Below are 15799 nucleotides of genomic sequence, written 5' to 3' on the forward strand. Positions count from 1 at the left end.
AACTATCCATATGAAAGAATGTTTCTCTTATGTTATCTTAAATAGAATTTAGCTTTGATGTCGTTTCTAAATAATTTATTCATTTTTTAATTTTATCTGTTTTTTTTTTTTTAATATTATATTATATTTTCACTAGAGGTCATGCCAGTAGAATAACTGTTGATCAAATCATTGTCTCTTTAGCATACTGTGTGAAATGTAACTCAGCTTGTCCTTTGTATATTTGTACACTAGTGGCTAAAATTGCAGAAAAATTGCAGAAAAATTGGAAAAAGTGTATTTTTGAGGTTTGATGGCTCATAACACCACTTTTTTTTTTCTTTTTTTTTGGGTGTAATACCATAAAATTATATATCAATGGAAAGATAATTTAATCAAGAATGTAATGCAACAAAGTTTGTTCAATTATCTGTATTCTATGAAAAGTTATAGCCAAATAACCAGAAAAAAAAGAAGCACAACTTGCTTAGGTTTATATTAAGTAGCTTTCCTTCATTTGAATGTAGCTAATGAGCATGATTATAGAACAATTGCCTTGATAAGTCACATTGGTAAAGTGATGATGATCATATTGACAGAAAGATTGAGAACACAATTGGAAGCATATCTTGCAGATGAGCAAGCAGGATTTAGGAAGTATAGAACTACAAATCAACAGATTTTGACAATGAGGTTAATAGCAGAGAAAGCTAGGAGAAAAAACAAAAACATATATATACTTACTTTGTTGACTTTCAGAATGCATTTGACAGTATTGACCAGAAAGTGACATTAGCAGTTCTGGAATCCTATGGAATTGATAAAAAACTAATAGCTATATTAAAAGATGTTTACCAGAATGCAGTTGCAGCAGTTAGAATAGGTGATGATTTGGGGAAATGGTTTAAAACAAGCAGAGGTATGAGACAAGGAGACCCAATATCACCAAGCATTTTCATCGCACATTTAGAAAGAGCAATGGATAAAATGAAAGAAGATGCCAAAGGAATATCTGTACACGGAATGAGAATTAACAATCTGAGATTTGCAGATGACAGTGTTATTATTGAAGAAGACGAACGAGAACTACAAAAAACACTGAAACTGTTAAATGAGGAAGGAAAGAGATTTGGACTTGTTATGAACTTTGAAAAAACAAAGACAATGGTATTTGGTGAGAAGAATATGAAACAAAAGATACAAGTGGAATATAGAAAATGTAGAACAATTCACATATTTGGGAAGTAAACTGACATATGACTTGGACTGATCAAGAAGATCAGGATTGCAAAGGGAAGAACAAATCTGAAGGCCATGGATAACATCTGGAAAAGTAAAGTGATCAATCTGCAAACAAAACTAAGAGTATTGGAAACATGCATCCTCAGCGGTGTACTGTACGGATCTGAAACGTGGGTAATAAATAAGGAATCAAGAAAAAGAATTTTGTCATTTGAAAGAACTTGTTACAGGAAGATTCTAAGAATAGGATGGGTACAGAAAATCACCAACGAAGAGCTCTATCAGAAGATACAACCAAAACAGAATCTAATGCAGAAGATTATAAAACGGAAGCTGCAATTATTTGGACACATCTGTAGAATGAGTGAGGACCGGAAGATAAAGACATTTATGTTTGGTATTTTGGATGGTTTAAACAGAAGAGGTAGACCATACAGAGAATGGATAGACGATATAAAAGATTGGTGTGGAATGGGTGTACAAAAACTGCGACACTGTGCACTGGACAAAGAAAGGTGGAAGAAGAGAGTGAAACAGGCATCAGACATCAATGGGCAGTGAGCCCATGATTCATGATGATGATGATGATGAATGAGCATGAGCGTTTAGAGAGCCAATCGGGTGTCATCTTGTTTTGGCAATGAGCCAATAACATCACAGTGGGATTCCGCTATTGATATCATGTATTGGAGCTGAGAGGAGGGCATTTGTCAGTGTGTTATGTGATTGCTATGAAGTTGGTTGGTTTTTTTTGTGTTCTTTCATTTAGTGAGCTTGTAAAACGTAATAAAATTAAAGAAATGCCGCAAAGAGTTGACTGGTCACCCAGAAAGCGATGTAAAATAGTACTGTTAAGTGAACAAGGCTACAGTTATGAAGAAATTAGAAGAAAAATTGGTGGAAACTTAACCAAAGGTGACATTTCTAAATTTTTGAAGAGGTATAAGGAGAATCAGTCACTACAAAACCAGACTGGTAAAGGCAGGAAAAGGTGCACAACAGCAAATGATGATAGAAGAATTGAGAGACTGTGCCATGTGATGTGACAGAAGAAAATCATCTGGGTGTATACAAGATGAAATGGCACAATACAATGTGAAGTTGAGTGCAAGGACTGTTCGACGCAGACTGCAGGAATTTGGTCTAAATGCTAGAATTCCACGAAAAAAGCCATTTTTATCTCTCAAAGGTTGAAAAGATTAAACTGGGCTAAAACCCATGTTAACTGGACAGCGGAACAATAGGACAGTGTTATTTGGAGTGATGAGACTAAAATCTCCCTGTTTGGTAGTGATGGCATAAAATACATAAGGAGAAGAATCGGAGAAGATTTGCATCCTGATTGCATTACAACTACCGTGAAACACCCACTTAGTGTTATGATCTGGGGTTGTATGACATCAAAAGGTGTGGGTAGAATTTGCGTGATTAATGGGAATATAAATGCCCTAAAATACATAAATGAAATACTTGAGCCCAAACTGAAGCCTTCCGCACGTGATCCTTTCCAAGATAATGAACTATTTATATTTCAACAGGATTTGGCTCCATGTCATGTTGCTGCTGTGTGCAAAATGCGATTTCAAGATAATCATATTCCACTGCTGGAATGGCCTGGGAATAGCCCAGACCTTAACCCAATCGAAAATCTATGGAGCCGACTAAAGAAACTTGTTAGTCAGAAGCAACCCACCAATAAAACCCAATTAATAGAAGCAATAATTCAATATTGGTTTCACATTATAATAGCTGCAGAACTAAAAAACTTGGTTCGCTCCATGGGAAGGCGTTGCAAGGCCGTAATTAACGCTAAAGGTTACCAAATAAGTATTAACTCACATTATGAGTTAATACTTAGTTGGAGAGTTTTGAGTTGGAAATATACAAAAATTCTCATTGTGAAAATTTTTGTATATTTCATTTTTTCTGTGTTTCACTTTTCTTCTTTATAACTGCTGTTCTAATAAAAAATCCTTCATAAAAGTTATTGCATTACATTCTTGATTAAATTATCTTTCCATTGATATATAATTTTATGGTATTACACCAAAAAAAGTGGTGTTATGAACCATCAACCCTCAGAAATACACTTTTTCCAAAAGGTTTCCACATTTTGGCCACTAGTGTATGCTCCAGATGATGACCTCAATATGAAGGTCAAAATGTCGGGAAATTAAGAATAGTTTTTTATAACACGGTTGGAAAGTCCATAATTTCCAAACTGAATGCTGTTCACCGTGTAACACTGAAAGAAAGGAAAAATGATGTAGATATCCTGCAGGATGATTTAAATAAATTGGAAGTGTGGACGAAGGGCAATGAGTGTCAATTTAATGCTGTAAAACAGTGATTTTCAACCTTTTCCATAATATGGCACACCTAGACTAATTATTAAAATTCTGCGGCACACTAAAAATATATTCTTTTAATTTTTTTTGATGATCTGGCAAAAAATAGGCATAATTTTGATTGATTTACACACACAAGAAGAGGGAAGACCAGACACTAATAAATAAATGCACAAATTACGACATTATTTCTTTCAATTAATTTGTTTTCCTAAATCGAAGACCTCTTGCGGCATACCGTTTGAAAATCGCTGCTGTAAAACTTAAGGTAATGCATTTCGAGATGAAAAGATTAAATACTCTGTATGATATTGATGGTAACAAATTACAGGAAACTGATGAGGTTAGTGATTTGGGGGGCATTGGTGGATAGAGATTTGAAATCGAGAAGACATATTGCAAGATGTGGCAAAACAGCTCAGAGGATTAGTTACACTGAAGATGTTGAAGAACACTTTGACAAGTAAGGCTTTATAAGGCTAAGATTCAGCCACATGTTGACTACTGTGAACAGATCTGGTCACGTGAATTTCTTGGGGGATCAAGAAGTGGTGGAGAGGATTCAGAAATGAGCTGACCAAGCTGGTGACAGATCTATGGAATGCTCCACATGAGGATAGATTGAAGGTGTATGGGTTGCAGAGTTTAGCTGTCAGGTAGAGGAGATGAGATATGATAGAAATTTAAAAGTTACTAAAGGGATTATATAACTTTGACACTGAAGAAATTCATTACGTGAGAAGTAAGAGGAGAACAAGGGGGTCACACTTAGAAGATGTCTAAGAGTGTAGTTAGTAAGGATGTGTGGACTAGGTTCTTTACTTGAAGAGTGATGAATGAGTTGAATCAACTGCCAGAGGTAGTTGTGAGCACACTCCTCAACAGTAAATAAGTTTAAGGAGATGTATGATAGGTATCAAGTGAATAATGGGTGTGGGTCTCCTGCAATGAGTTTGATTGCACGGAGATATCCATTTAAATAATAATAATAATAATAGAGGTTTGATGAAAGAAGATGCACAAGGTTTGTTTTCCGGGAGGTAGAATAAGTAAAGTGATTGAAGTAGTGGATATGAGGAGTAAGTGAGCAAAAGAGCAGGTGGTGGTAGGTAGCAGGAACAAAAAACTTGATTGGAAACAAGGAGAATGTAAGAATGGATATCAGGAGGTTGCTGTGTAATAGGAAAGTGTTTAGTTGATATGAGAGTGATGAGCTGAGATAGAGAGCAAGAAGTATGAATGATATGTTAACAGAAATGTGTGAGAAAAGAAAGGAGCACAGTTTGTGAATATGTGGGATGAGTTTGAAGGACAAATGAAACTGTTTACGAGCAACGGTCTGCATTTGAATGGATCTCGGTGTGGGTCATCTAGAGGGACTGCTGAAAGGGAGAGTAATGAGTGCAGAGAATGGATCTGAGCAAGTAAGAAGCAATGCAGAAGAGCAAGGAAGGAGGACATGAGGAGTGCTTATGAAAGGAGAAGTGGGTAGCATGAATGTAGAGAATGAGACACCAGGTGTGCAAAACAGGGTGAAGGGAGTCACAGAGGAACACAGTGTCAATATTGAGGTGGGCCCCCAAATCCCAATTACTGAAACTACACCAATGCCACATTGGAATTTTGCCAAGGCAAACTGGAACAGCTTTTCATCAGACCTAGATAAAAATGTGTGCTGGATTCAACCACAACCTTATAACTACCAAAGATTTGTGAAAATAGTTCTGACAGGAGCAAAACCAGTGAACCACTTTATAATGACTTTCTGAATAGCGGATGATTGGATGTTGCAGATGATCTTATTGACAGCTAGTCAAGATGATCTTAAATGAAGCTAGTAAGAACAAATGGATGGACACATTGAAAGGCTGAACTTTAAACATTCAAGCAGGAAGGCATGGAGCCTCCTTAAAAAGTTGGGTGGTAATTCCCATCACCTCAATGCAAAGTTAGTGCTGCTGTTAGTGCCAACTGTATTGCCAATCGGATAGTGAATCTGTCCAGAGCTAAATCAGAAAAAACCCACACTAAAATAACCAGGAACGAATTGACTAGACTTAAAGAAGGTTGTTCTGAAGCAACCAATCTATTGAATTCATTCACCAAAGAAGAACTTCTAGCTGTTTCCAGGTAGAACTTCCAGGTGCTTTACCAGTTTTCACTCCAGGGAGTGAAAACTGGTAAAGCACCTGGATTTGATAATATTCATCCTGAGTTTTTAAAAAACTCTGGACCAAATACAGTGGAATGGCTGACAAAATTCTTTTCTAATATTTTCCAGAGCAGTAGATTACAGCAGAATTTAAAAAATCAAGATAATAGCCATCCTGAAACCTGTAAAGTCCGCTGATAAACCAGAAAGCCATAGACCTATAGCACTGCTCAGTTCTGTCTTAAGTTACTAGAAAGACTTATTTACAATAGAATTAGTACTATTATTATTATTGACACTCTCCTTCATGAACATGCCGGTTTCAGGCTGGGTGCAACTGTGAAGATCAAGTTTTGGCCCTAACGACTCATATAGAATCTGGTTATATCATATAGAAAAATGCCTTAAAACTGGTGCAGTATTTATAGACCTAACGGCTACATATGACACCATATGGAGGAATGGCATGATCTACAAGCTCCTTAAAAGAAATGTAATACTAAAATGTAAAAACAAAGACCCATCTGATCAACATTATTCTATCTAATAGAACAATACAGATATTCTAGATGATAATATGAGCAAACAAGAACACTTAACAATGGACTCCCACAAGGGTCATTCTGGCCCCTCTTCTTTTCAATTTGTATATTTCTGATCTTCCAAGGACACTGTCTAGAAAATTCGCATATGTTGATGATTTATGCATCACATTCCAACACCAGAACTTCTTTACTATAGAGCATGTACTAACTAGTGACCTAGAAGAGTTAAACCACTTCTTTGAGAAGTGGCGTCTTATTCCAAGTACCATCAAGACTGAAATATGGTGTTTCCATTTGAACAATAGCATGGCACGAGACATCTGAAGAGTGCAACTAAATGGGAACATATTACCACACAATTTTAATCCAAAGTATCTAGGCATAACCCTGGACAGAACCCGCTCCTTTAATAGACATCTCTCCAATACTGCTGCCAAACTCAGAACTAGAAATAACATACTGCATAAACTTGCCAGAACAACCTGGGGGGACGGCTTGTATTCCCACATTATGGACATCTGCTCTGGGCTCGTCTACTCAACTGCTGAATACTGCTCAGCTGTCTGGCTGAGCAGTGCACATATTAAATTAATTGATACTGTGTTGAATCAGACAATGCATATCATTTCTGGAACAATAAAGATGACTACATCACATTGGCTACCAGTTCTGAGTCACATGCAACTGCCACAACTATGATGCCAAGACAATCTAATTCACGAATATAACAAAATTTCTCGGAACCCACTGCTTCCTATACACTCTGATATTGACAGCTTTACATCACAGAGGCTTAAGTCAAGATACCCACTTATTATAACGGCACAACATGGGCTATGATGCAACAATAGCATGGAGACGGAATAGACTGCCAAAGCCCCAGTATTCTGGCAGACTGTCTTTAACCCAAACAGCCCTCCATCAGGGTTCGCCTTACCTCGAAAAATATGGACCTCCCTAAATAGGGTTCGCACCAACCATGGTAGGTGTGGACCTTATTTACTTGGAGAATAAGACCAAACTCATCTTTTGACTGTCCTCACAGAGCCTTCATGGGACCAGTAACTGACTTTATAACAGTTTCTACTGATGCTGTTCAACTTAGATCTTCAATTTTAATTTTATGCTTATTTGTATATTCTTATATGTATATATGACTACACGGTCACTTCACACTACTGTATTCTTTTATGCATTTTGTTGTCTTGTATGTGGTTTTGTGTGTGTGTGTGTGTGGTAGCATATGCAAGTATTTTTCTTAGCTAAATGCTAAATAAAATAAATAAGTGCCAGAAAGTTTATGATCAAAGAGGAAGTGAATGTGTCAATAGACAAGAAACGAAGGGATGGCCTGTGATGTAGAAATAACAGTTATGTTTGAAGATAATGGATGGCTATGAGAGAGAGGAATACCTCGAGGAAGGCATAGAAAAGTGAAATCTATTAGTAAAACTTGTTCCAGATCCAGAAATGAACTCTTATGTTTGTATACAAACACTAGAAGTATCAGAAGCAAAAGAATAAACCTGTATTCAAATTGTATTGATTAAGTTTGTTTGCCCAAAAACTGTTATAATAAGTGAGATATGGTTGAATGACAATGATATCCTGACATGTTTTATATGAAGAAACCCTTCTTTTCTGTTGATGACAGAAAAGAAGTTATGCCTATGCAAAGTAAAGATGCAAGAGGATAATAATGTAGTAATTATGAGGCAGATAAAGTGAAAAGAATGAAATGTGAGGATGGTCTGAAAAGTTCTCGGCTTAACAATGAAAAAACAAATTTATTTTTATTTTTCAACATAATCTCCCTTAAGACAAATACATTTATTCCGGTGATGCTCCAGTGTTATTATCCCGTCCCTGTAGTGGTTCTCAGTAAGATCTGTAAAATATTTTCTACAGCTGATCACCTCTTGATTCAAAGAAAAATGCTGACCAGCGACGAAGAGTTTTAGTTTTGGGAAGAGACAAAAGTCAGAGGGAGTCAAATACATTTATTCCAGCTATGCTCCAGTGTTATTATCCCGTCCCTGTAGTGGTTCTCAGTAAGATCTGCAAAATACCTTCTACAGCTGCAATCACCTCTTGATTCGAAGAAAAATGCTGACCAGCGACGAAGAGTTTTAGTTTTGGGAAGAGACAGAAGTCAGAGGGAGTCAAATCTGAGGAATAGGATGGATGTTCCAACAATTCATAGTGCAGATCCCTTAATTTTCCAATTGCCAAAACACCTTTGTGTGCAGATGCATTATCCTGATGAAAGATGATTTTTTTCTTCTGCAAACCAGGTCTTTTCTCACAATTTTTTTCATCTAGTCTGGTTAAAAGATCGGAATAATATTCCTCGGTTATTGTTTTATCCTTTTCAAGATAATTAATAAACAAAATGCCTTCAGCATCCCAAAACACCGATGCATGATCTTTCCTGCTGATGGAACCGACTTTGTCTTCTTTGACACTGAACAACCAGCTTCTGTCCACTGTCTTGACTGCTGTTTGGATTCTGATGTGTAATGGTGAATCCAAGTCTCATCCATAGTAATAAATCGAAGCACAAAATCAGTTTTATTCTTGTTAAAATGCTCCAAGCACTGTTCAGAGATTTTCATGTGAGCGAGTTTTTGATCTGCTGTGAGCAAGCGTGGCACCCATCTTGCAGAAGGCTTTTTCATTTGCAATTCTTCATGCAAAATAAATTCTACATGTTCTTTTGAAATGCCTATAATATCAGCAATTTCATGCACTTTGACTCATCGGTCATCCAATACCATATCGTGCACTTGATCAGTGATTTCTGGTGTTGTTACAGTTTTTGGACGTCCTTCACGTGGATCATCTTCAAGGCTGGTACGGCCACATTTAGACTTGTCAGTCCATTTCTTAATTGTCGAATACGAAGGAGAAGAGTGCCCATAAATTTTTATGAACTTCAAATGAATTTCTTTAAGCGTTAAGCCTTCTTTTACAAAGAATTTTATAACCACATGATACTCAATTTTACCCATTTCAAGGGATACAGACTTTTGCTTCAGACAGTTGTATAAAACAAACTACTTGATAGAATGACTTGCCATTTCACATGACAGATGTACCAACTTAGAAAAAAAAAATCTTGCTGATAGTGTTGCCATCTAGGGTTGAGGCCGAGAACTTTTCGGACCACCCTCGTACTTAGATGGTACTGTCTACTATCATGCTACCTAGTAACATGGAAAGAAATGACCATGAAATGTATAAGCAAATCAGCCAAGCAAAGGGGTGATTTTAATTATGGCAATATAGACTTGGATGGCAAGATGGCATATGGGAGTAGAGAAAATGAACCTGAAGATTTTGAGGGAAAACTACCTCGGGCAGTATGTAACAGAGGATCAAGGGTCATGGATATGATCATCTCATCAGAGGTTGTCATAAATCAGGTATTGAATGTCCCTCTGGTTGGTGATAGTAATATGAAGTGATTACCTGGGTGGCTGCCACCTTGGGCGAGAACTTCTTGTGATGAAAGGAGATATGTGGAATTACAAGGCTGGTGACTATGAAAAGCTCAGAGGATAGCTTGGAGGCATAGCATGGAATGAGAAGATTTGTGCAAAGAAGATCAATGTTGTTTAGGTATATTCAAGAACTATCTTGTGCAAAAAACATCTAAATGCATTTCGAGGATCAGAAAGTTGAATAAATAATGAAATGGATACATAGATTAAGCACACAATACAGAGGAAGAAGGAATTAATGGAGTTACATAAGATGAGTAGTAATAATCAGTTGCAAGAGGAGTTTTAGGTGCAAATATAAGGCAAAGAAATTTTTGCATTGAATTGGCTGTCTGATAGGTTTAAGCAAGGTGTATGGGGGAGGCAATATTCCAGAAGAAAAAGTCATGAAGAAAGCTTAAGAAGATGCAATTTACAAAGTCTAGTGGATAGGAGGAGTGATGCGATAGACATACAAGTTGGTAAAGGATTCTTATTAGATTAGTGTTTAAGAGGTTTTGCATAGAATGATAGGAAATTCTATTAAAAACCTCTTCAACATTAATCTATCATAAAGGTTTAGAATTTCCATCTGCAATAATGCACTTAAAATTGCACTGGTTCTATGAAATTAGGCCATGACTGCTGTGTAGCTTGTTACAGCACATCATTTCATTACAGTGATGTTGACTGCACTGCACATCTTCTGTACATTATTAAAAGGAGTTTTATAATGATAGAATGTAAAAAAAAAATGTTTGTACACACCAATGCTGGAGGGGGGGGGGAATAACATATCTTTGAAAATTGAATGCAGTTCTAAAGGATCGATATGAGAACTAAATTTTTTGCTTGGAGAATGGTAAACATTTAGAAAAGGTTACCTTATCAGAGGAAAGTTGCAAATGCAATATCAGTTAATGGGTTTGAGGAGAAGTATGATTTATACTGGAAAAATAATAATTAATGGAATCACATAACCCTATGATTTCATGGATATGAAAATAAAATACCATGATCATTATCAAATTTCTACTATATACCCTCTAAGGGTATACAGAGCATCATGATACTACATGATTATGTTATTATTATCTTCTTGTTAATCATTTCCTTCTACTCTTGTGAGGACTCTATAGTCAGATCTTATATTTCATCTTCTAAGGCACTTTTAACCAAGAATTTCTGGTTAATAGATTTTCTACCATTCTGACATGAAATGTGATTTTGTGAACCTTTCCTCTTTAATTCTGTTTAATTGATTAATATTGTCTATATCAACACCCTGCTCACACATCTCTGAATGGCAGTGATGTCAAGGTCCTTTGCAATATCATTTTTCGATTCTGCCATTGACGATGCCATTTTTTATGCAACTCCCATGGATGGGAAAAGGATTATTTTAAAATAATAAAAAATTATAAAAAGCCCTCCACAACTGGACTCACGCTGGGCAATGATATTCGTTTTTCATTTAAAGGCAATCACAAATATCCATGCCCGTGGCAGAATTCAAACCTGCAGACTGCTGGTTGGAGAGCAGCCAGACAATTGTTTAATCTCCTAATTTTTCTCAGAATTCTCATATCTGTGGCCTCCAGTTTGACTAAATATTTAATTTCTAACCCAATTCTCAATTTCATTGGTTTTATTATTATTATTCAGGCCTCCATGGAGTCAAAAGACTCATCGTGGGAGGTCCTTCCTAGGAAACACAAAGGCTATCAAGACTCATCGTGGGAGGTGCCTCTTAGGAAACACAAAGTCTATCATACCACTCCTTAAACTCATTGACCGAGTTTTCAGTCAATGAGTTTAAGGCAATTTGTGGCCCAAATTCGATTAACTTGAGAATAAGCTAAAAAGAGAACTAAAAAAGTTCCTTTATTCATCAACTAGAATTGGACCTATAATATGTTTCTGGCATTTACTTCCATATGACAGCCTAGTGCTATGGGAATAAACAACATTTTGACAAGGTTATGCATGCACCAGACATATGCAAAATATGAAAACTAAATGCATATTTCATAATAAAAAAATTACTAACCATATTTCTCCTCTTCTCTAAAAATTACTTTTTGAGCTGCATTTTTAAGACCAGAAAATGAGAAATTGCAATCTCTATAATCTCGTAATGGCATAATAAACTGAAAACTGAGAGGATTTCCCTTTCTTGATAAATATTCAATAGCCTGACCACCATTCAATGCTGATAATTCTTGTATATTTTTTAATTTGAGTCTTCTAGCTATCTGAAAATAAAAATGGGAAAATAACTGTGGTACATGTTATTATTTAACCGGCTTAAAAAACATGTTTTATGATAATATTGATATGATTTTTTTTAAAAAAATACCTTTGCTATACTATGAAGTAATGGCAGTACATTCCCTGTACAGCAAAATTATATTTATCAATTATTTCATATTCAATAGAAGTACAAATGGTACTCATTATGCTCTCACCATAAGCCACAGAACAGAATTTCTTATTAATATACTGATGGAGTTTGAAATGAAAGTACATTTTGACAATATGAAAGCACTTTAGTAACAAATACTGTTAATGACAATTTGAAATTTATTAAAAAAAAAAAAAAAAAAAACAGGATGAACGCGTTCAATGCGAGTTTCATGTATAGCTCATCACATAACCACCCTGTAATTCAACACCTGTCATATGCACCAAAACATTTCCAGTAACTGCTATAGTAGCTACAGCATATTTAATGCGCATCTTTTAACTCTTGTAGTGAAATCAAGGTATGCATGTGTCTTATTCTTTACTTAACACTATGAAAAAATTCTAAGGGAAGTAGACTCCATGAGGTGGACAGGAAATAGGTCTGTTTGGAAATAAAGCATCAACATTCTCGAGTAACCTGCAATGGAATAACAAATTAAAAGAAACCATACAAGCGTTGAAAACCATTTGCACAAGCTGGGATATGTTTCAAAACTCAATGTTTGGGTGATGCATGAATTCACTGAGGCCAATATGACTGCTTGCATATCCATCTGTGATTCGCTGTGACGTCATCAAGAAAATGACCCATTTTTGAAGCGGATGATTATGGGAGATGAAAAATGGGTCGTGTACGATAACGTGGTACATAAAAGATCATGGGGACACAAGAGCAAACTGCCGCAAACAACCTCGAAAGTGGGATTTCACCCAAAGTGTGATTATAAAGGTGTTGTCCACAATGAGGTGTTACCATCAGGCAGAACGATTGATTCAACTGTCTATTGCTCACAGTTAACGCAACTGGCCCATGCAATTAGCACAAAATGTCCTGAATTGGCAAATCGAAAAGGAGTTGTCTTTCACCACGACAATGCCAGACCCCACATCATTAACAACCCAGAGTAAATTGTTACATCTCGGCTGGGATGTTTTGCCACATTATGCCGTATTCACCGGACCTGGCACCTTCCAATTACCACTTATTCCAATTGTTGCAGAATTCTCTGAACGGGAAAACCTTTGTAATGAGGAGGCTGTCAAAAGACACCTGGATCAGTTTTCGCCCATAAACCTCAGAAGTTTTATGAATGCGGCATAATGAAGTTGGTAGACAGATGGCAAGAGGTCACTGATAAAGAGGGTCAATATATAACTGACTAGTATGTATTATATATATTAAATAAAATGTGTTTCATTCCACTCTGAAAAACCTTATTTGCCAACCCAAAATATATATATATATATATATATTTTTTTTTTTTTTTGGAACACTTTACATCTTGATATCTACTGGTTACAATGGGATGCATATGAGCACAAAAACTCCAAGTAGGTGAACTATGTTAGGTTAGATAACTCCACCAACAAATTCATGAAAAACATTTGTATTTAAAATACTATTAAAATATTAAATTTTTTGTCATTTCCCAAAAAATTAGAAGCTAATTTTTGGGGAAATGACAAACTAGATTATTAATTCTAAAAACTTTAAATAATAATTACCTATATTTCAGCAATGTTACATTGCCATCTTCAGGGATCACAAAACAATGATATGTGCATATAGAAACTCATACTAAGCAAATGAGGCTGAAGAAAGATAACAGAAGTCGGTCTTAGAGTCCTAAACGTTGCCCCCTTGTCAGAGAAATTGGGTTGTCTTGGCCCTTGGGCTGATGATCTTGGAACGTATTCCCAAATTTGAGGCAGTCTCATGCACTCAAATTTGTTGAGGTTTGGAAAGTTTTTCAGAGCTGAAGCAGATTCAAGGAATAGTCTTTCATACTTGTACTTGCTACAATGTAATGAAGTAGCCTCCTTCCAGCGTATCCTGTGGTGGGTGTCCAAAGCATGATCAACAAGTCCTTAGTGGGTGTATTGGTGGAAACTGATGTAGTCTTTGTTTTCAGATATCCTGATATTAGCTGTCCTACCTGTTTGGTCATAGTAGTACAGTTTGCAACTGCAAAAAACCTAGTATGCTCCAGATCAGTTTAGGGTACATGGATGGTCTTTGGTGGAGCAGATAAGAGATCCAATTAAGAATCTAATGTGGTTTGTAACTGGCTGTGAGGTCATATTTCCTTAGGATTTTTGTATATATGGATTTTGTATAATGGTGATAGATTTAGAGTAATCTCAGCTTTGAAGAGGGAGTAGTGTTGTGATTACCTAGTTTAATATTTTTTTGGTCAAGTTCAGTAGTTAGGTTATTGTTATCTGAACTGATTAATTTTACCCTGTTATCTAGGGTTTTTATAATCCCATATAGTTGGGGGGAGTGACTGCTGGTAAATGTATCTACCTGTATTTGTAGATTTTCTGTAAATGGAGAAAGCCAGGGATCCATCGGGTTGGTGTGTAATCAGAGTGTCTAGGAAAAGGAGACTGCTGTTGTTTTTTCTTTTCCAATGAAAACTGGAGTGTTGATTGTTTAAGTGTGTTGTGAAATTGCGGAGTATATCCAGGCCTATGCGGTCGAATGGTGAACACATCATCCATGTTGCATAGCCAGACAATATATTTATGTTGAGCAGGTTTAAGGCTTTTCTTCAAAGGTCTCCATAATTTTGGCTAGGGGTGGAGAAAGAGAGTGCAGAACCCATGGCTGTCCCCCTCCCATCTGTTTGTAGAATTTTCCTTGCCAAACGAAATAGCCTGAGTTCGTGGTGAACTGAAATAGGGCTGAGATATCAAGAGGAAATTTGACTTGGATGAGGTCTGAGGTATCTTTGAGTGACACATTGATGAATAAGGAGGGCACATCAAAACCGATCATTATGTCAGTGTGTTGGGGTGTGAAGTTTTCTATACTTGCTTTAATGTGGGCTCAGTTTTTTGTGTGTGTTGCCAGTATGTTATGTGAGCACTTTGGCTAAATGTTTGCCTAATTTGTATGCAGGGGAATCAATGCCATCCACAATGGTACATTTTGCTTATGGATTTTTGGTAGTCCATATATCTGGAAGGGGTCTAGAGTTAAAGGTTTAGTCTGTTTTTCACTTCCACAGGCCAAGAAGTAACCTTCGTAAGGAGCCAATGGAGTGTTCTGATTTGTGTGCTAGTGGGATCATATTCTACAGGGAGGTAAGTAGAACAATCTAAAAGTAAAGAGGCAAGCTTACCTGTGTAATCTGATCGGTTTAAAACCACAATAGCATTTCCCTTATCCGCTTTGGTAATTAATCTTTTATTGTTGCTTTTCATTTCTTGCAGAGCTTCAAATTCTTTTTTTTGACAGGTTGCTTTTTAGGTGGTTTGGCTTGGGTGAGAACGCTGGCTACATCCATCAAGGGAAATTCCTTCTGATATCATAGATCTCTTTTCCTTTGCCATCAATTCTGGTTATTTTTCTTGGAAGAACAAAATTTACAAACAGAGGGAACCGATATGGGTTACCCCTCTTGCCAATTTTTACATGGAAAAACATTTTGAAAAATGAGCCACAGACTCAGCCCCTCTCAAACCTTCTATCTGGCTAAGATATATAGATTATGTGTTCTCTATTTGGCCTCATGTCCCAGACCAGTGATTCTTAACTTTTTCGAAGTCATGGAACACTTTTGATTATAAGAAAAATTT

General features: G+C 36.4%; 1 protein-coding gene across 3 annotated transcripts in view; it reads right to left on the minus strand.

Annotated features, from left to right (window-relative positions):
* Nucleotides 1-15799, minus strand: part of Tcs4 (Threonyl-carbamoyl synthesis 4) — a 217885-nt gene that overhangs the window by 158962 nt on the left and 43124 nt on the right. For all 3 annotated transcript variants that reach the window (XR_016549260.1, XR_016549259.1, XM_090402940.1), the window contains exon 5: nt 11799-12003. Coding sequence is in view for 1 of the 3 variants with exons in the window: in XM_090402940.1 (XP_090259066.1) it covers nt 11799-12003 (205 nt within the window). In the remaining 2 variants the exon portion in view is untranslated. The remainder of the gene's footprint in view (nt 1-11798; nt 12004-15799) is intronic.

This window comes from Typopeltis vanoorti, chromosome 13 (assembly GCF_054136105.1).
Source record: "Typopeltis vanoorti isolate ZY-2024b chromosome 13, IOZ_Tvanoo_1.0, whole genome shotgun sequence".
In the NCBI taxonomy this organism is placed as follows: domain Eukaryota; kingdom Metazoa; phylum Arthropoda; class Arachnida; order Uropygi; family Thelyphonidae; genus Typopeltis; species Typopeltis vanoorti.